This window comes from Grus americana, chromosome 1 (assembly GCF_028858705.1).
Source record: "Grus americana isolate bGruAme1 chromosome 1, bGruAme1.mat, whole genome shotgun sequence".
Lineage (NCBI taxonomy): Eukaryota > Metazoa > Chordata > Aves > Gruiformes > Gruidae > Grus > Grus americana.
Window position 1 is genome coordinate 62,010,915 of NC_072852.1, and position 22,695 is coordinate 62,033,609.

General features: G+C 45.1%; 1 protein-coding gene across 2 annotated transcripts in view; it reads right to left on the reverse strand.

Annotated features, from left to right (window-relative positions):
- Positions 1-738: 738 nt before the first annotated feature.
- Positions 739-22,695, reverse strand: part of CHST11 (carbohydrate sulfotransferase 11) — a 171,279-nt gene continuing 149,322 nt past the window's right edge. For both annotated transcript variants that reach the window (XM_054813614.1, XM_054813613.1), the window contains exon 3: positions 739-3,854. In XM_054813614.1, the coding sequence (XP_054669589.1) occupies positions 3,006-3,854 (849 nt within the window). In that variant the 3' untranslated portion in view covers positions 739-3,005. The remainder of the gene's footprint in view (positions 3,855-22,695) is intronic.

Sequence of the window (22,695 nt, forward strand, 5' to 3'; positions counted from 1 at the left end):
AAACAACACACTCAGCAGACCAAAAGAAAAAAAAAGTAAGGCTATTCCTTAACATTTGTGGTCATCCTCTGACCTGGTGAGGGCTTCGTGCTCACCGCGCAGGACATGATCATATCAGCATGTCGGCTGTTCATTTTAGACACAGATCTACGGCCCATTCACAGCACCCCAAAATATAGATAGAACATGCTAAATGGACAGTTTGTAGTAGTTTGGGATCAAGGTTTTTAAAAAGCAAGTGACTTTTAAGCACCCCTTAAGACCACATAAAAGCCATCTCAGTGCCGAGCATCGGCCCGTAGGGCAGCCCCCTTCGGGGAGGCAGAATTTGGGTAATTGAACCCAAAGCTGCTGCTAAAAATCCCGGCTGGAGCGGCACTCACCCCTCAGATCTCCTGAAAATGTTTTTCACCTACAGCTTTTCTGTCACAGCTGTCAAGTAGGCTTTTTGTGTCTCTGAAGCAGTGAAACTAAAGAGAGTATTTCAGAACAGATAAAAACGTGGTGATGACAGAGAAAAGTACAAAAAGAAAGGGGGAAGCACATCCCATTTTTAAAATATTTACTTTCTGAAGTAACTTTTTTCTTAAATCAAAAAATTCACATCACAATCTGTTGGAGGGATTAACAGCTAACTGAAGAGCAAATTGGACCAAAATACTAGCACTGTCGGATACAAGACCAAACAAGCACACAAATAGCTTGTGGCAAATACTGGAGAGGGAGAGGGGAAATCTACCCTCAGACAGATATTTTAATTTTTTTTTTTTTAACAAACATATAACCATTGAACTACGAACAAAAGACAGCCAGGGCACACTGTGATAGGCACTTGCAACAGCTCTGTGTACTCTAAATGAGACAAAACTGCTTTCAAGTAAAACACCGGCCAGCGATCAGGAATTGAGAGCTGCCAGGCGCAGACAGCCAGCTCTTCGCTAGCCACTGGGCCACCGCTTCGGTTTATAAATAGGACCTGGGTTATGAAAATTGTGGCTGTTCCAGAACGGATGATAGATTTATTTGTAGAGTATGATTAAAAAAAATAATGACTGAAATCCTGGCTAAGAACAAATCCAATTGTGAAAGGACTTCAGCTGCTGTTTGTTATGTTAATTTGTTCTTCGCGGAGATTTATTCAGCGACTTATTGTTATAAAATAAGATGGAACCTATTTTTCTTCTTTAACCACGTATGTATCCTGGAGACTAATGTAATTCAGTGGATGTAATTCAGCTACTGTACAATACAACTGTACAATTTTTTGGATCTGGCTCTGATACTGTTAAAAGAGGTCTGCCTTCAGCTGAGTTTATTTAAATCTTCACTAATTATTGGAAGGGTTTGGTTTGATGACAAGATTGACAATGCAGGCAAATCAAAACCCCATTTTAATCATCAATCAACTTTAAAACAGATTTTAGGTTCCCACAAGTGCCTCGACTTAAGCCTCTGCTTCCTTCTGCCCCTCACCTGGCTGCCGGCGCTGCGGCCCCACGGTGGGACAGCTCGGGGTGGCTACAGACCGTTCCCCAGGCTTGGCCGTACACCCCACCTGCACCAAACTAAAGCAAACATTTGGAGAAGCCTGTACTTCTGCTCACTAGTTTGCTAATAGAGCCACGCTGAAATCTCGTTTTTCATTATTTATTTGCCGTGAATAAATTACTACTTGTTTGCCCGAAACAATCTCTCGGCGTGCTACGCCTGGTACAATCTGCCATCCCAACAAGCCGTTATACACAATGCAATCATTACTGAGATACTCACCTTAACTAAAAAGGCCACGGTCTCACGCTAGAGCTGACTTGTATGAAATACTAACCCACTGGAAATGAAAAACATCCCTGTCAGTGGTATTTAGGCATCAACTGAAAAAAAGACTCCCTGTTCTCCCTGGGAAAAAGCCATGAAACCAGCATGTAGGAAGATGAGACCTTTTTTATTGCCTTGCATGCTCAGAGGGCAACACGACGATGACTTTCTGACTTTTCAAATGACATGCTCACATCCTTCATAGCAACATATTGTGACCAGTGTTTCTTGAGCCAATTTTGGTTGCTCATCTTAAGATCAGTTAGGGAGTGATGACTTGCAGAGGATGGAGCTCCCATCACCCCCCATATGAATGAGGGGGATATGAATGAAGTCAGTGCCAATTAATTACTTGTGGCACTCAAAAATCTCTACAGTCACTTTCAAAATGCTGATTTTTTTCTGATGGACCGTCTGCAAATATGCATTCGTTTGGGCTGGAAGGCTTCAAATTAAGAGAGAATGGGAATAGTCATATTCTTGATAAAATCATGAAGTCCAGATTTATAAAAAGTTCATGGTTTCTCTTCCCAAGGAATACATTCACATTTCTTTGAGTCATGGGTTTTAGATATCATGAATCTATCAAAATCTGTTTTACTTTTCCCTTTCAGGACTAGATAGATTTTTTTTTGTTTTTTACTACACTTAAGTGTAGTATCACTTTCTGAAGAAATTATTTCTACCACTCTTCTCAAAGCGTGTGGTATCAAGAACCATTCCCTTATTTACCTGCATCAGTAATGCTAATGGAAGAATATTATTACCCAGAGACAAACTCAACTGAGGAAAGCACAAAACCAGACTCCTTTTGTCCAAATGTTACCTTATCTCTGCTGCTGAAGTGACACCTACCAAGAGACCATGTTTTAAATAAGTATAAATAACATTAATTAGAATTGGAGGAATGCAAGATCAATGAAATTCACCAGAACACAATTAACATTTTTTTAAACAGTGTAGCAGTATTATTCATTTCTACAGCTAGATCGTCACAATCCTGTTACCCTGCAAAGAGAGCTGTCCTTTCTTACAGTTGATTTAAATAATTTTGACTGTGCTGCTCGCAGCATCATTCAAAAAAAGAAAATATTAATTTACAAAATAACCCATTCTCCATATTTATTATGACAAATAAAAATCTTAAATAAAACAGGCTTTCTCTCCCCTCTCTCCCCCCGACCCATCCCTCATTCCAATTTCAGGTAGCTTGGCACTGAGTAATTGAACATTAAAAAATCAAGTTTGTAGACTTCATACAGCTGCGTTTGGTGCTCAGAGCTGATGTTCTGGAAGAACTCTGTGGTCATTTCGTCAGTAGTTCTCGTGGACTTTGCATAGGTGGGGAACTTCAGGTAGTTGCCTACTCCCGCCAGCTGGAGAATGTAATTCGAATCCTCTTCAAGCGTTTCGTATTTTCCTATGAGGTCGTAGTGGATGTGGCAAGGGTGGCAGAGGGAGTACACAGTCTGCCAGTGCTCGTTGAAGGGCTCTTCCCTTTGGGTGTGCGGGTCGATGAGATACGCCACAAACTCTTCAAATTTCACGTCATCGCCTTTACGCAGAGCTTCCTGGGTTGCGTTTTTCCTCTGTCGCCTCACGATTTTGGTGCCATATCGCTTGTGGAAGGAGGTGTTGTACTTCTGGGTGAACTTGTTCCTGTAGGCTGACACCAGTCTCTCAAAAGGCTCGCGGACAAAGAGGAACTTCATGTAGTTTTTCAAGCGGTGGTTGATCTCTGGGATGCTGTACTGGTTGAGGGTCTTCAGGTTCGAAGACACATGGGCTTCGTTGGCTGGGATTTCCATCGGATCGCTGTACTTGCCTCTTCCCGTCAAAACCATCATGACTCTCTTCCAGTTTGTGCAGGCCACTTTGGGAACATAGCAATAGATCATTTCATGATCTTCATCCACAACCAGGTGTTTGAGATCGTTGGGTGTCAACACACGGCGCTTCCTGCTAGATACGCTGTTTGCTCGGCATGTGTCTGTCACTTGGTCTCGTCTAATCTGATGAAGAATCGCTGTGTTGGACAGCTGCAAAGAAAGCACAAGCACCACTAAGTCAAGCGGCTGGGAAACCCTTACTGTCTTTTTGCTTATTATACCAATCCATGGAAAAGTAGATTACTGCCTGTATAGAACAGTTCATTATGTCACTGAGTGAAATTGCTCCTACGCTAGAAGATAAACTCTTTTTGAGCACATATCTTCTTGATAGGTGCTGCTTAAATGCTGTTCACAAAGAAAACGTCCAGGGCTTTGCTTTGAAGACAACACAAAGGAGCACAAGCGCTCACACAGCCTGGTGGCAAGTGTATTTACAGCACCCTCCTCCTGAGATGCAGTCACTGCTTTTCTTAGTCCTAGAAAACAGATCTCCCCTCCACCCTGCAATCCATCCCACGGCTGCACCAGTGCTGGACCCCGCCTGACCTTTTGCTGCCGAGATGGAGTAAGAAGACACCAGAGTTGGAAAATTTATCAAGGTGAAAACAGTACATGCTCTTGTTGCTGATGCCTTTTATGCTACAGAATTAATAATCGCGGCTTGTTTCTTGGCTATGACCTTGGCAGAAGAAATGAAGCCCATGGAGATTCCTGCAAGTCCCCAAGGGGAACGTTCACTCAGACGTGATTTCTTGAGGAGCAGGGAGAATATTAGCTCTAAATTGGCCGTTCTGCTAAACCCATATTGACAGAGAAGGAAAGAGTGTGTGGCTTTCTAACACACACAGCGTTATATTCACCCGTAGCCCTTTATTATTTTGTTAATAGTGCCCTAACTTTCTACTATTACTGCTACTGGATGCTTTGGAGAGGCTCTAATCTGTCTTGGGGAGACTCACAGGGCAGCTCCACAGAGACAGCCACGGTCTCACCACCGGCCACCTCCTGCCCAGATTGTGTCCAGCGACAGCAGCGAGAGCTTCTGCTAAGGCAGGTAATGAGCTGCTCTGGGAAACGGGGAGTATTAGCCCAAGCAAAGGACCATGCCGACGCAGGGCTCCTCTGTTCGGTTACTCAGAGCCATCTGAGGTGTCTCTGCATGGCACGGTGTTTTGCTGTGCAGCCCTACCCTCACTGCTACGAATGCCTTTTTAAATATTCTGAATAAATTGCATCAAAGCAACAGGGTTTTGGTAATATTATTTACATTTACTTAACCCCACTTACCTGTGGATTTGAAAAAGCCTTACGCACAATAATTAGTTTAGCCTCAAAGCCAAGTATTAAGGTAAGTATTGACCTTCCTATCTGACAGGTAAGGAGGTCTGAGATTCCTTCCTGGATACTGAGTCTTTCAAAAGTGTTTATACCTTCTAGTTAGGTTAACACGAATCGCAGGACGCTGCAATGAATCAGTGGAGGCAATGTAGACAGCATGCATCTGCTGTGGGGGTGTATGGCCTTTGGTTATAGGGGTCTTCCCCCTTGATGGTATAATACCCTTGGCAAATGGTTTTGCACCAGCTTGGGGGTTCATACTGAAACTCCAGTTCCTGCAGCCATGGGTCAAATCTCTGCTTTCAGTATCAGCAGTTAGCCCCGATTCGTATTTAAAAAAACCCCCAAAGAACAGGATCCAAATGCACGTTAGAGGTAAAACCCAAACCAAACCCCAAGATGGGGCCAAGCCAATTGTGGCATTTCTGAGCTTTGGAGAGAAAGGAGACAGAAATTGTATTGTTACAGACAAGAGCCCAGGTTTCACCCACCCAAGGAGCAGCAAAAGCTTTTGCAACAAGTGGGCAGCAGAGACTTTCCCTCCCTCTGAGCTGCAGTGGGTTGCAGAGGAATGTTCTCCTGGGATGGGCAACACCAAGGGGCTGGCACACCTCAAACTGGGCAGGAGGATTTTTTTCTTCAAGACAGCATTTATATGCCAAGCCTGGGACCTCTGTATTTTGTACAGTGCCACCCACCACTTCTCCTCTGAATTCCTTGGTACTTTCCTCATCTCATCTCATCTCTTTAGCCCCTTTGTTCAGCAAAATGTTGGCTAATGGTTAAAACATGCAATAGCCCAGTGCAGCTCCTGTAGACAGCTTGGCTCGTCTTTTGTGCGTGTGTGGTATCCCCCAAGCACCTCCCAGGTACATTTCAAGGGCAGTTTTGTGTTACAGTCCAAGAGATGGGAAGCCAGATGTGAAATGTGCTTCGTGTTTCCTAGGAAAACTGACTGGCAGGGAGTTTCCAAAGTAAGATGTTAGAAAGCAGTTGTCAGGGACCACACAGATTTTTGAAGAAAATTCCTTTTTTCTGTTAAAAATAAAATAAAATCTGTATTTCAAATTATGCTGTCCTCGGAAACAGAATGGTCAGCTCTATACTGAGTTACCAGTGAATAATTTTCAAAGAACTAAACAAAACCATATGCAGATACACAAACATACAAATTCTCCACTGTAGACAGATAAAATGCTGAAATCTCTCTCCTCCTGCAGAGTCTCAACAATATCACATAGCACAGTACTGCTGTTTGCCTCTGGTTTTAGGGGTAAAAAAATAAGAGACGCCTGAATATACTGCTACATTACAATATGCTAATGCACTGTATTTGCTTTGTTTTTTATTTGGTGCTGTTCTTAGGATAAATGTAGAATTAAGTGGATGAGATTCTATGGCCTGAATTAGATAGAAGGTCAGATTTGATAATCTAATGGTTGCTTCAGATCCTAATCTGTGGATGAATCTTGTAGAGCTGTGCTTTGCTCCTGATTTCATTCCTACATCAATAGGCTAAGCACTTCTTCCCCATACATTAACATTAATGAGATTTTCAGGCATTCGGGAAAAATGCAGCCTTAGTATTTGAAATTTCAAATGAGATTGTACTACATTAAATTCACTTAAAAGATGATCCTTGTGCATTCTGAAGTGGTACTTGTCTCCCACTCTTTTTAACATGGAAGTAATATGGAGAAAGGGCATAAAAGTTTGGTCAGTTCCATTTACTAAGTATACACCAGCATCCCAGGGTCACCTCTGCACGTGCTCTGGTAGCACACAGAACACATATTAAATATCAATGTAACACTAAAAGGGTATTGCCCTATTCTCATAAACTTGGTACGGCTGACGGATGAAGGGTCATGTAGGAAATACAGTTTGGAAAGCTCTATTACTTTTTTTTTTGCCTATTGAATTTAGCTTACTGGGAAAAAAAAAAAGGCCAATTTAGTGACTGTCCTAGAACGATGCCATCTGTATCAAACCCCATTTTCTCCTGCAGCTGACTCACACACCTGATGCGCCGTGGAAGAGCTGACCTACCTGCTTCCCCCAGAGAAGCAAGATGTGTTGCTGGCTCTCCTTGAGGTGTCATGAAAACAGCCCCCTCCCTGAAAGAGGGGTGACATGAAAGCCATGCTCCCACTGCAGTAGTGAAAAGTCGGGTAAGGCGCTGGAGAGCTTTTAACGGAGCTCCTGCAGAGCCACCAAACCCTTCCTTGTAAGCTGCAAACCTCAGAGGACACACTCCATGGTCCCCAGACCCTACAGCACCATGCGAGGTAATTGCAACAGCGTTTTCCAATTTTATATTTTGAAATTATATATTAACACTGAGTTATGGTTTCTCCTCATTTTATGTTACAGGCAAGGCTTTTAAGCCACATAATAATTTCACTCCTGAAGCTGGTGAGAGAGGTAAGATCCAAGTGACAGATATTTTTAAAGCTACGGATGGTGAAGGACAAGTCAAAACAATTAGGTCCATGGACTGTCTTCCCCCCAAAGCTGCTGTAGATGTGGCTACAGTGGAGTTGTGAGAGCGCAGCTGCTGCCTGGACACCGACTGCTGTGTCTACGGTCATTACCAGAGGTCCCCACTGATCCCGCAGGTCAAGAAGCCACAACAAGTAATGACCTAAATCCACCCTGCTTTGGGAGAGGGCTATTTTAACTGTGTGTGCAGGTTACCCTCAGAGCAGCACGGGGATGGTGATAAAGCCAGTGCTCGGGGTCTGTCCTCCGACAGTTCAACTTGGACTTCAGCTGGGCATTAAAGGTTTTGGAAAGACATCTGATAAAAGCAGCCGTTCTTCCCTGAAAGGACTGACACCACCACAGATGCACTTGATCATGGTTTTTTTCCTACAGAAGTTGTAATGGGGGACACAGAAGAAGGGCATGTCAAGATCAAAGTTTTTCTTCCTTTTCTGATGCAGCAAACGAGTTGAACAGGGAGGCAACATGAACAGCGGGAGACTCCCGAGCTCAACGGCATTTAAAAGAAGAAGAAACAAAAAGGTAGTCTGGGGACACTCTGATCCCAGAAGCTTCTCCTCTCCATCAGTCCCAAACTAACAACGAGGGAGGAAAGCTAAGTCCAGCACACTCTGCTCGTGTGGATATTTTCTGCACAGCGCAGGGGGGTGTGGGTGCTTTGAGTGTGGTGCACTAGAGAATATACTGACCAGAAATGTATATGCTGACTAATTGACAACCATCAACCCACGGACACACAAAGGTTATTCAAGGTAAATCACAGTAATGAGATGAGAGGTATTTTCTTCTGGTTATTTAGGCACAGCAGGATAAAATCTTTGAGGGCCTTTCCAAGCTTGATGGCCAAGAAGCAAGTTCAGATTTAGAACAAAGGACACTTTTAATTAATGTTTTTTTCTGCAAAGTAGGAGCAGAGATCAATCCAATTCACAGCTATCTGCATTGAAAGCACTTTTTTAATAGAAGGTGTCACTCAAAAAAGCCCCATTAATTAAATTTTGCCTCGCTATAAAAAAATTAGTGTGCAAAGAAGTATCCCACACACTTATAAGGCAGGGGTTTATTTATTTCTATTGTGCTGCCTGCAGCTGCTGCTAGTTCTGCACATTACTGTAATCAGGCTCACAACCACCCTATGTTTGGAGTGCTAACACAACACTGGAGCATGGCAGACTAAAGGGCAAAATCATCCAAATTAGTTTATAGTGGAATAAGGAGGATAAATATTGTGAATGGGGTTTGCAGTCCCATGCCCCGCTAAATTGCTTTTTCTCTTCAGTTTTGCATTAATGAAGACTTTGCATCTGCCTTCAATACTTCAGTTACACTTGTGTTTGGAGGTTTGGCTTCTGTCCTATGCTAGAACTATACAAGTTGCTGCGGCATTCCCCTTATCTGTGGTCCAAGCAGCTATCAATCAAAATCAGCTGTATCTCCGCTGAACACCCAGTTGGGTCTATCCAGTAGCGCTGTTAAGCTTCGCCTAAACAACAGCTCATCTCCACCAATTTCTTCTTGATGGTATTTGTTCAGAAGGTGTGTGCAGCAGGCTCATAATCCATTGAAAACAAGGTCTAAAAGTGAAAAGTGTCAGACAGACTAACTATAGGTGGCACTAACGGTCCTAGTTATGTGACATCGAGAGGGACTAATATTTCAGTTGACTAAAATCTCTCAGGTGTTATCAGCTCTCCTTCCCCCAGCCGACCAACCACACTACCTGAGTTCTAGGAGGCGTTTGGCATTTAATATATAAAATGTTTCTTGGTATTACTTATATTTTCCCAAATGTTTAAGAGTTGGGGGTTTTTTAGCATGAGGTTACATGCAAGCATGTTTCCAATCCTGTTTTCACATAAAAAGCGTGAGTAAGATTCTTGCAACCTTGATGGACAGCCTTGAAGTTACAGACATATTTTACACTGTTTTAATACTTGGCTTTTACAATGTGGATCCATAACTACCCTACTTGGTGTATATATATTCTATACACCAAATTCTAGATTGTTTTCTTAAAAATGTTCATCATTAGACAATAAAGGGGAACTAGCAATTTTTCATACTTGACAGTCCAAGTATAAGCATTTCTCAAATCATCACAAATAATTATTACTTTTTGCAGATTTCTACAGATGACAGTCAGACAATCATAGCTGTGAATCAAAACACTGAATCTAAAAGAACAACTGCATTTTAGATAAAGGGATGTTATTAAACTGACCTGGACTACAATAATTTTTTTAAGTAATAGCTTTGCAACGTTTCATACTTTGATTTATTTCACATTTCATAGCATATTATTCTTGACTTAACTTTTTCAAAAATTTCCAGCACTCAAATGAGAACCCCACCAAAACCTCAATTAATATTTGTTCACTTTTTCAAAAATTTCCAGCACTCAAATGAGAACCCCACCAAAACCTCAATTAATATTTATTCAGAGTCCAATAAAGCAGACTAGAAAGCACATCGTGTGTGCTGGAGATGGAAATGCTTAACATCTTCCCTGACAACTTGCGGACAGACAAACAGGAATACAAATTTGCTAGGAAAATGTCTCTACAGAGTGGCTGGATAATAGAAGATAATAAAACTAATATTAACTTAGGAGCATTTTTACTAAGCGAGAAAATTTTAGAGACAAATTATATCCTCTGAAGGAAACTCTTGAAGTATTACAAAGCTGCTTTCTTTTCTCCATTTCATGCATTGAACCTATCGCCCCACAGAAAAGATAAGGCCGAATATGCATTTTTTTCAAATAATTCTCTGTATTGCAATCCAAGATAAACATATCATTTTCAGTTCCCGCGGTACAGAATGCAGCAGGGCTATGAAAAGAAAGATCAAAGCTGTTGAGAGTAAAACAGTCATACACAGTAGCTGCTGGCACCGTATTGTCAAAAATCCTAAATTTCTTCACATATTCCCTCCTTCTTCCTACACACGGTCCCAACTTCATCTGTGCGCATCTGTGTGCACGCACGTAGAAGGGAAGGGTGAAATAATTCAGCAGTTGCATTACTTTGGATCCGGAGGCTACAATTATTTGAATAACGACACACCCCAAAACCCGCATCAACTTTGGCATTCACTCTTCTTTGTCCAGGTATGTGGTCTGGGTGCTAGAAAAGAAACAACACTAAACCAGTCAAAATCCAGCAGCAGACACACATGCAGCTGCAGATGCTGATGCTTTCCTGGGAAAGCTTCACAACTAGGTCATTAAGTGTTGGCCTTTTTGTCTCGGAGAGAAACTAAAGGACCACAGTGAGCCTAAATGATGCAAAAATCTCCTTGAAAAATCACAGACTGACACCAAGTGACACCACTGCATGTTAAAACCAGCTTTCTAATCAGCCTAAGACTCTGTCACACAATAAGGCATGGATTCAGGAAGAAAAAAGCGAGTCCTCTTCTAAATGCCACCTTCTCCTGTATAATCCCAAACATCTTTGGAAGCCTGTCCATTCCCATTCTCGCTGCTAGAAACGATTTGGTGTCAGGACTCGTACAATACATAGGGTTTGGGGCTAATAAGATGAATGCATACGTCCTGTAAAATGTCCCCTCTGAACAAGGAGATGGAAAAGGTTGAAGTCCCCAAGAAGACGAGGCAGAAGGACCTACAGCCTGGTCACACGGGGGTGAAGGATGAGCCGCCATGTGTGTCGCTATTCGGCAGCTCTGGGGGAATCTTACAAACACAAGGCGGGCAAAATCAAAGTGACCAAGTTTAAATGCAATACACCCCAGAGGTAAGGAATCATCAGGAAGGCCAGAGGAGCCTCGAGCTGGGAATAATTAAAGGAAAAAGATCTTCATGTCAGCAGGATTCTTGGGATTTTATTTATAGAAGACAAGTTTGGAGCCTCGTGGTGCATGTACAAAGAGCACTTTGCATCTTCTTTCCTTTCACGCTGGCTGTCGGAGGGGAGGGGGAGAAGGGGAATTTGGCAGGTGGCCAATCCATTTTTTTTTTTCCCTCTCACAGCAAAAAGAAGCGGATGAAACCCTGGCCCGGGCCCTCAGCTGCTGTGGCAAGGTGAGGGTGATGGAGCTGCGGTGCCTTCCCGGAGCGGAGGCTTTGCTCCTGGGAGCCCGACCGCCCCGCGCTGCTGCCGAAGCATCTTGCCACCGCTTTGACAGAAAAGGACAGCATGTGATGAATTTGTCCGCTCCTGGCTCATTCTTTAAGTGCATCCATAAATCACTCTTCATATGAAAAAGCTGAAAGGTCTGGCTATCCTTTGAATTTAATTTTAAAATGAAAACTTTCTGGCCTTCTCCCTCCAAGAGGCACGCACGCACACTCACACACGTGTGATGGCTGGAGCTGAGCTCACGCTCTCTGTACCTGTGTGCATAACCTGTAACACACAGGGACACAACCACGGTCCTTCTAACCCTTCCTGGTCCCCAGGCACGGGTGTTTCACCTCTATGCTACGATCACCAGCCACTCAAAGATGCCTCAAGCAGCCACTAGGAGCCCCTACCTATCATCACCTCTGATGGACTTAATTATGCTAATGGCTGATTTGACAGACATACAGCAGCAAGGAGCGAGTTGGCTCTCATGCAGGTGGGGGACAGGGAGTGGGGACTTGGCGGTGGGACACAACAGCATGCCGCATCCAAAGGTATGAGGCTGCGCTCAATCTCCTTGGCTGTGGGAAGCTGATTCCATCTGGCCTTGCCTGGGAAAACCCCTTCCTGAGGATACGCTACTGCTGGCTGGAGCTGCTTGGGAAAGGGCCGGGCTTGCAGAACTGCCTCCAAGTCATCAGGGACTGTAGATAGGGTCAAAGGGACTTCCACTGTTCATCTCATGATTCCCAGGTTGCATTCAAGGTGTAGACGGATCGCAAACTGGGACAACCCAAGCCTGGGGATGAGCACATGCATTGGGAAGCTCAAAGCCAAGCGAGTGACCTGTAGCTGCTGTACTCTGCTATTACATCTCTACTTTGGGAGCTGTAGATGTGGTTTTCAAGGAGAGGCTTGAGAACTGGTTAGCAAAAGGCATGCCATTGACATCTGCAAATGGTACAACAGGACGAGCACTGGGCTGGGGATGCATGGAGTCAGCCAGGGTGGAGCTGGGAGTAGCCCTAACAAAACAGAGTAAGAAACTGTATTTTAACAGAGCTGGCATCTAGAAGACAATGGAAAAACTGACATTTATTTCTCTGCTGCAAGAAGTTGTGGCAGTAGGAGTGAGATAAACTGGGTGGGGAGAGGAAACAGGACAAAGTAGATATGTAAATACAAAAATAAATAAAAAATTCCACAAGGAGGAAGGGAATTATCTGCTCTCTGGACTCACTGTGGTTAGGACAAGTAGCAATAAAGCTAAACAAGAGAGAATCAGTTTAGATGTAGGAAAAATCCCAACAGAAAGGATAAGATATGTCTGAGCTGAAACAGAGTGAGGAATCTCCAGCATTGGGAACCTCCAAGAACCTGCCTAAGAAGGTGCCAGAGGACTCAAATGATCCTACCATGTGGGCATGTGTCTCTTTGCTGGTCCTTCAAGCTTCATGGACCTGGGACGGTGGCTTCTGGAAGCTAAGCCCGCTGTTGCAAACCTCGGTATTTTACACACTTCAGGAACGAGGCTTTCAGCAAATACTGCAGAGCCACGCAGGCAGAAAGGCCAGTGACTGCTTTGAATGAAACCTCCCTCCGGAAAAGGCAACAACATCAAACCATGGGGTGCGCAGAGACCAGACAGGTGCTCAGGCACCACCATGACAGGCACCGTGCGAGACCCCGCGCAGGACACGGTGGAGGAGATGCAGGCAGCCTGAACGCCTGGAGTTGCCTGGGACGCACGTGCCCCGATCACCCCGGCGGCTCTGACCTGCCAGGCGATGTTAATGGATTTCTTGGTAACACAAATCCTCCTCCTGTACCTCTGGGTTGCAGCTTAGGTGTCACACAGTCAAGTAGAAATACTTATTTTCTTCTCAGCAGGATATCTGCTATTTTAACTGAATACAATTTACTCAGTCCCATGCTAAATCAGGGTAATACGTTTCCAATTTTTAACTCAGCATGTAACGCACCAATATTGCTCCAAAGCTTTTGAAACCCAAATAGGAAAAACAGAAGATAGTTGCTGCATAGCTGGTCCCTTTACATATAATTCACGGGCTTTAGCAATCCGCTGGAGGAGAGGGAACCCCGTAATTACGTGTTCAGCTGTGCTGAGTCCCCGTCCCCCACGACCGTGGCAGGCACTCTGTGTGGGACGCTGCGGGATGTCCCCTTCTAACATCTCCTCCCTTCCCGTGAGCCAGGGATACAGGCTCAGGCCCCCACCAAGAAACGCGGTGCTGGTTTTTTTTAAGGAAGGATGCTGGAAGTAAGAGTGATCACGCCTGACAGCGTATAACCCTGCGGTAAGCTCTTCCCCGGGAGGCTCGCTTGCTGTCTAACTGGATGGTGCAAAAGCCCTGAGATGCGGAAGAGAGAGCTGATCTCACCCCCCAGCAGATCAGCGGCAGAAACAAGAACAGATTTCATCTCCTGTCTCAATCTGACTCTTTTTTTTCATGTAATGATTTGAATGAATTCATAAAGACACAGACTGGCAAAATACACAAATCCTTTGGATAATGGATTTTCTTCTCCTCACCTAAACTATTACAAATTAACATTGAATTTCTTTTACTTCCCTTTGGTGAGATTGTATTGTGCTCAGACTAAACCTTGCTATTCCAAGGTAACTTTTCCTGGCACATTTGTCCATGCCGCTCACTAATGTTCACAGACGGCAACTAACCAAGGTTGCTCTTTCTCCACAGCCTTAATTACAGTTAACCAGAAACTTTTCACCTTTCTGCTGCTGTACAAAAAGAATTAGATGACTCTCTGCTTGAAAAGACAAAAGGCCTTTTCTATTAAAATGCTTAGCATCCATTTGTAATCTTAATTACAACAGGCTTCCCAGGAAACTTTCCTGCCACAGAATGTAGTCCAGAAATAAGATTCTGAGTTAAAATGGCAAGCTTGTTTCATCAATAGTTTCCTAGGTCTGATTTCTTTTACCTTGAGCTAAATACCAGTGACTCCAACCCTGAAGGACGCTCGGCCCCAAACAAGCCAGCAGCAGTCATTTAGTCCAACCCTAACGCTGTCAGGATCAGACCCAAAGAGGGAGCAAAGCGAAAGACTGAAGGTGTACCATGACACAGGAGAGAGAGATTTGTTTGCTTTTGCAGTATTTTCTAATTTTGTTAAAAACCAGACATTTTGGTCTTTGCGCACTGAAAGAAACTCACTGCCAGCAGCCGACCACAAATGACTCCACCACAGGCTTCTCTGGGAAGCAAAGAGCATCGGCACAAGGCTGCTCTCTCTGTTGGCCACCGACGCCTCTTCCCAAATGCCAGCGTGCTCCATCCACGGTGCCAGCTCTACACAGACGACAACATCCAACGCTCTGCGCATCCGACCACCAGGCCCGAGCTGGAAACTTCCCGTCTCCCTGCACCCCTCTCAGTTGCAGCGGGGGAGACCTCAGCACAGCAATAAAAGAACAGAAAACATGCCTAGGTAATCTTCCTTAAATCCTGACAAACCTAAAAGTGTCTTGGTTGTATTTTTAAGCATCTGACTTGCTACATAAGCCTACTTATGTCAGACCATGAGGGCAATGTTAAAAGTAACTTCCATCAGCTATTTAAGACAACTGGAAGGTACAATTATTAGCACGATGCCTTGTTAATTTTCCTCATCTCTACAGCTGTGTTTACTGTGATTTCTAAGGGTTCTCTGTCTCATCTAATAACAGATCCGTTTTAGGACTGCATACTAAATGTTAATTTACAATAGAAGAACAAATTCTTAGTATCTCTTTAAATGGCAGCTATTTTTTTTTAAACTGTTCCCTCAGCTACACCCTGAAAGAAATTGCACATCATCTTCCCCCCCCCCTTTTTTTTTAATGCTCGTTCTTTTTTAAACTTCTCAAAGAAAACAAACAGAAAAGGCTGCTCTGAGTTGTTGCTATCGGGATCCTTCTCTGGCCGCAGCCAAGCGCTGTCTCCTTGCGCTCTGCTCCTTTCACGGCCGCTGAACGCATGCCAGCCTCTCATCAGCTCCCCCTCTATCTGCTGAAAGGGCTGGCTCCCCCTTTGCTGCTTATACCCTTGTCATCCACCTTGTCCCACCTGCAGCTTGAGCACGCTGGCAAAAATCAGAAGAAACAGGAGCTCCAGGACTGAGTTTTGAGCTAGCAAACTCCCCCCCGAGCGGGCCCTTGCTGTCCCTGAGCCGACCGCAGGGCTAGGCAGGTGCCCGTGGCACTTGTGAGCGTGGAGGACATTGAAAGGTCAGGGAGATATCCCCTCTCCCCGAGCAGCGGGGCAAGGCGAGTGGCGGAGAGGTGCCGACCCGCAGCCCTGTGGCCCCAAGGGACGCGGTCGGACAGGCAGGCGTGAGCCGAGGCGTTCGGCCGTGCGCGTGAGGGGAGCCAAGAGCAGGCGCTGGATGGAGATGTGCCCTCTCCCGCGCGTGGGGAGCAGGACAGCTCCATCCTGCACACAGGGCCAGCGCTGCCCGGCCTCCCGCTGGGCTCCTCGCGCGGCAGAGGGGTGCGCTTTGCCTTAAGCTGCTCGCACGGGCAGCTTCCCCTCAGCGCAGGTAAAACGTAGTGCCTGGCGGTTTACACCCACTGTGCCGCTTTTTGGTATTACAGCCTTGGAAACGCACTTAGGGGGGAACTGACTGCTTGGCTATCAATACCTCCAGCTACCGCTGGCTTCTGCTTGCCTACCCATACCAGCTTGTTACTCTTCTCAGGGCTTTTTATATTTATAAGCTACTTATTTCCTCTTTGATTAACAAATAATGCTAGCAAGCTGGGCAGGAATACACACATCTCCCTACATGCACATGCATGCAATATGCATATATACATTCCTACCCACATCCCGGTGGTAAGCACCCAGATGGCACACGGGCTTATGTCGGTCACAAACCAGGGCACATGGGTGTTTCCAGGGAGTGCTGAAGAACTGAAAGACATTTCATGCATAAGCAGGTGGGAGTGAAAAAATTCAGCAGCACAGTGGAGGGAAAGCAGGGACTGCTGCTGATCTTGTTTTAGTAGGGTAGTCTGAGAAGCATCCATGGTCCCCACAGCCAGTGAGTACCTGGAACCGCTGTCACTTCTCTGATGATTTCAGTCAAGACAGCAGAGGCACTCGGTGGCTCCTGAGAAACACTGGGAGTTGATGCTGTTTGGGCTTATTGAATGGAGGTTGTCCTCCAGAGCTGCCAGGTGACATGAATTTAGGAGCGGGGAAAAGTGACAAGTTCACATAGTGCTGGAATAGCTGATATTCCTGACAGGAGAAGTAAACCTAAATTACAGTTTCCAGCTAAGAGAGCTGTCATTTTAGATTCTCTGTGCAGTGACTTCCACCCACTGGATCCATGAATGAAGAGCTAATGGTTCCTCCTCCAACGTGCAGTGTTGCCTGCTGCAGGACTTGTCTTTGCAAGGCGGGGAGAGCTGCCAAGCACCACCATGCCCTTCACCCCATGCGAGGGCTTCCATGACACAAATGCCTCCCACATACATGCCGATAATTAACAGTGGATTTTGCTCTTTGAACGTATCCTGCTTTTTATGAGATGCATCAGCACAGCTGACCTGGAGATTAACAACGGCGTCCAGCTGCTCTCAAACCTTTTAGTTTTGCATTTCAAATATAAAACTGTATTGTGAAAGTCTGCTTATCCTGTTGTTTCTAAATCCCTTCTCAAGGTTAATGCTAGCTGGAGCAGGTCACCATGTGAAGGTCCCATTTGCACGGACCACACTTAAATGCTCTGATCAGGGGTCTGCAACCCCATATCCATTCCTGTAATGCATCCCCATGTGTATTTTCCAACTGCTGTGTAGGCCAGGTAGCATGAGCAGGGAAGTCTCACAAAGCCTCTTCCCAACTCCTCCTACTGTTTTTAGAGACCTTCTCTTCCTGCTCCACGACCTAACTTTATCTCCAGCTTTGTTTGTTTAAAAATAAGCTTTGTTCACAGGGGAAAGCAGTACGTAGGTTTCACTGCTTCCAGGAACACACCATAATTACATTCAACAACTTCTGTTCTCCTGGGTGCTCTCCCAGCATGCCATCACCTCCCTTTACAGGTGCAAGTGCAAGCCCCCACCTTCAGTCTCTCCCCCCGCCTCAGAGCTCTTCAGAAGCTGTCAAGGTCCCCTAACTCACCTTATTAACACCACTGTGTTCGCTCAGCCCCTGGCTAATGCAATACAGAGTCCAAGGTAATCCCAGTTACTTTAAGGTTAGCCTGAACTCTTCATTCTGCCTGAACTTCTTTTGCACTTGTGCCTCTCACTGCTCTTTCCTCGCTCTCTTTGGCTGCTTTTCATTTAACCCCTCCAGCATCCCTTTTGCAAGCTACACTCAATACCACTAAAGCTCAAGCTGAACTTTCAAACCCACGGAGGGCTGGGAGCAGAGGGGGGAGATGCAAACATTTTTAAAGGAAGACATGAATGTTAAACAAGACGAGCAAGAGGCTGCTCCAAAACACAGTACTTAGGAGATTGAGATAAAGCAGCTACCATACACTACTAGTTTAAACCTGATGCAGAACATCTGCTCCTGTTTCGCTTTTAATGATTCATGTTCTCTCATCTGCAGCTCCAGAGAGGGAAGGACCACCTGAGCAGAGATAAACCGCAGGTTTGCTTATACCATTTCCAGGAGGAGAAAATGCTTGCCAAGATTAGCTGAGAAAAATTGAACTGCTGAACAGCCAGCTAGGCTATGCAGAGCCTATGCGTCAGCCTAATAATACTTTTTGTTCCCTCTTCACCCACCCAACGCTGCAGACAGGATTGGGCCCCTCCTGTCCTCCCCCCTACCCCCCTTTAGTTTTTGTGGATCAACTGATATCAGTAAATCTCAGGAGCTCAACTATAGCTTAAAATTACAGTTTGTTGGAAGTACTATGAGATCTCTCAGCTCCCTGTGGTAAGGTAGTGGAGCAGTCCTGAGTCCACTAAAATACGGGCATGTTTTAGCTATGACCTGCCTCGTTAGGGACTGAAGGCAACAGATGCACACATTCAGTGGGAATATATGCTGGTTCCCAAATAAACCTCAGATAAACTGCTGAGGGATCTGCAGGTGCTGGCAGGATGGAGAACTCCTCCTGAAGCTGCATCTGGAGCTATTGCAGACTGAGGTCTGGGATAAAAATAACACTCGGTACTTGTCTGGTCTTTTTCCATCTGTAAACTTCAAAGCATAATGCATCATCCCCGCTTTCCAGATGTGAGAAGCAAGCCACAAAGAACCGGTCCAGTGTTGCTGTATTTTTCTACCATCTTCAGAATCTGAACCTTGTCCTCTCCGAAGTGCAACTCTGCTGGGTTCAAGGCAAGGCAACCCAATGCTACCAGCACTTCTCTGTGATTCTGCTCGTATTTTAAGATGGAGGATGGGGTTTATTTTTCGGCCCTGGTTCCTAGTACTTCTCTGGGAGAATTTCAGAACAAAATATCTCTTTAAATATTTGTCCACCCTGAAGTTTCTAGTCCTCCCGGTTATATAAAGTTTAAGTAAACGGATTAAACTGGAGTCTCAAAATTCAGGTTGAGAAATTGTGGCAGTAAAGACTGCTGGTACCAGCAGATTACAGATATTCAAAGCATTTGGTTTAGACTTGCACCGCTCCCTCTTTGTTATTTCCTGACCAACACTTGTGAGATTCACCATTGGGTGTAACTTCCATATCAAGTTGGTGTCTATGAGAAATTAATAACAGGCATTTGGCACTGCCTGTTGTGAAAATGTATAGCACGTACTGCAGCAGCACATATAGTTCTCCATTTATCAAAACAACTATCAGATATGCCTCTGAGTTCTAATGGAAAGTCATCAAAGTTCAGCACAGTCAGAGCACTCCAAGATTTGTAGCAGGGTAAAAAAACAATCACTTAAAGAACGAACACGGAAGGGTTACATGTGTTGGTCTGGTTTTTAATTTGATGATATGAGTTTGTCACACCCCTGAAAATCAACGTGTGTGTTACTGAAAGAAACATAAAGTTCATGGATCTATAAAGGTCATGGCGAGAAGTAAAAAGCAGCGTTTGTTTCGTTCTGGAAAAGTACTGGGTGCACTGCAAGAAACAGGGACGTGAGAAGCATACAGTTTATCTGGAATAGGTGGACAGTATTAAACCAAACCAGTCCAATTTGGAGAAGCTGATTAGCGGATGCAGCTGAAATGAAGTACTGCCACGCTGCCTACCTGCTTTAGCCTACCACATCTTACTCATCTGCATTAGAAACAGCTAGAAACACAGTGGAGAAGGTGAAGGAAGACAAGTCGTTCGAGCAATACCCTGAAAACAAAAACCAGCAAGCAAGCCACAGGCTGCCTGGGGACAGCTCTCTGGGTTTGAATGGCACCCGGCAAAGCCGTCTGGGACCTCGACATTGGTACAAAGGTGAATGAATGGTCTAAAATATCTGCCCATGGATGACAGGAGAAAAAGGTTTGTGAACAGGTTTTTAAAGCATTACAGTCTCTTCCAAGGAAGCAAGTGAAATCAGAGCCTGGCTCTGGTGTTAAGAAACTGAAGGGCAAGGAACACAGAGAAGAAAACAAAAATGATAGGTAGTAAAAATATTGCTCCTACATCTCTGGGCTGAAGAGCTTTCTTTGAGAAGCTCTCGCTTTTGATAGCAGAGGATGACATCTCTCTGGGACGAGAGAGGAAAGGAAAACTGAAAAGCCTGTGATAGATGAAAACTACTAAACAAAGGAGACTGTCAGGGGAATTAGTATTTATGAAATGCAAAAAAGATTGTAGTAAAATAAGAGATAACACAAACCTAATAAAAGCAGAGTTGTTCTGAATTAAAAAACCAAGATGCAGAGCCTGCAATCTGGTGCTGTACTATCAAGAAACCAATTCCCCTCTGTATCAGGCAATGTCAGAAGAAAAAAAACCAAACACACATAGGCCTGATCCAAAAGCCAGTGAAGTAAGTGGAAAAATTCCTCTTGATTTCCAAAAGCTTTTGATTGGACTCTTTGGGAATTTCTGATGTTCTTAAGAGCTGGAAACTACCACTATCACCCCCTAAAGAATTCCTATTGCTCACCCAGTGGCGCAGAGAAACGCTGCAAGGCGGAAGGGTTACTGCCAGAAGTTGAGCAGCTTCTCTGCTCAGCAGAGGACGATGGTGCACCCTAAATCCTGGCGTGGGGTGTTGGGGGCTGTTACCTGCAGTGTTATGGAGATGATTACTTTTGAAACTGTATATGGGAGTTACTGCACCGATGGCTCTTAAAGCCTCTCAAAATCTTCCCCCATCACAGGTGTGAGCTAGAAAAGATGTTTTCACTCAGAGACCCTCCTCCTGCCGTGGAGTATCATAGCATGCCATATTCAATGTGCTGTCTAGTCTTGGTTTTAAAGCCCATTTGCTTTTGGGGAGGAAAACGCTTTATAATTCTAGTGCATCTCCCTGTTGAGAAGCATTTCTTCTGATAGTCTGCTAAAGTTTATGTTTCTTTTTTTTTTAAATTTTATTAAATATACCCATGGCCAGAAGATTACGACTGTAGAAATGGGTCAGTTAAAAAAGGCTGACCACTGTGACAACCTCAATTCTGAGTTTGTTTCTCTGTGGGTTCATTTCTTGGATGGAGTTTTCATTTCAGGTAGGGTTGTTTTTAATTTCCTGGCATGATTTGCTCTGGTTTATGCCCAAGAACTTGCACTAACAAAGTCCTACGGTTCTGTGAAAGGAGTATAAACATTGATGCTAATCATCTGAAAATCATACCTTCTGCACTACTTCTTTTCTTTAATAGTGCTTCCCAGATAGAGGCTTTCAGATGGTGTAACTGCAGCCCAGGTCCCCAGGCTCAGAGTCACAGATGCCACGTAAACTGTGGCATCCCTTCCTCACCAGCGATCACGTTCGAAAGAGCGAGCACGTCGTCACCCCAGGGTACTCACGGTGCAGAGAGCCAAACCACGCAGACCCTCTGCTCAGACCCTCTTCTCGGGAGCAGCCCTCGGCGCCCAGCACCGACTTGAAGAGGGATGCTTACCCTAAGCCAACGCAACACTGGGTCAAGACTGTGGGGTGACACAGGGTCCCTCTTCCCTCCTGGGGTTCAGGGGAGGGGTACAGGGTCCCACAGGGGCAGCAGAGTGAGGGTGATGCTAACCCACCTTCATCCCTTTGGTCTGCATGGACATGATGGCCAGCAGGGATGCTACCTGGCCTGATCCCACCCCGAGCCCGTGGCTGTCCGGGTGACAAATCTGTACAGGCAACAGCTCCTGGAAATACGGGCTTCTTCCCGGGGAAGAAAGAGCGAGCCTCTACAGGGAAATGCCAGGTCATGGGGCATTTCAGGCCTATTAATATAATTTAGAAAGAAAAAGAAAATCCATGCTGGGCTATTAGCAAAAATCAGGTGTTAGAGTGCAGGGAAGACGCATAAAACACTGCATTAAACTACGGCAGTTTTGCTCTACCTTGGAACATAAAGTTTATTGAATGGCTCCCAGAAGAGGGGAAAATGGAGTTGGCACTCAGCAATAAAGTCTATAATTAGTTTTTTATAGAAAATCCACAAACTGTGCTCGACTCCTGATGATTTTTTGTGGCGTTGGCTGGTGAATGCTGTCATCCAGCGCCGCCATCAGTGGGAGCAGGACATACAGTTGGAGGAGGACTCTAGGCTGTCCCTTACCCCTCCTGAGGAGCCGTGGCACAGCATGAGCCCATAGAGGAGCCTGATTCTCCCTGTTGTGTCATTGGAAAGGAGCAGCAATGGGTCCCTTCACCCACCCATGGTCACCCCAATCATCTGGAGAGCCGGCACAGGACCAAAGCTGTGGTAGACCTGGCATCCAGTGAGCCCCAAAGCTGAGGGAGGCAGTGAGGGTGACCCATCCTCTGAACTCGGCCACACTGGGAAAGCCAAACTCATGAACGTGTCTGTGGCAAACCAGGACTGGTGTTTTGCGACTCACAGACCCTCGAGCATTTGTAACCATCTGGTTTTCCAGAACTGGCCAATCTGACACGTTTGCTGCCAAATTAACAACATAAATGAAATGCGTGGAT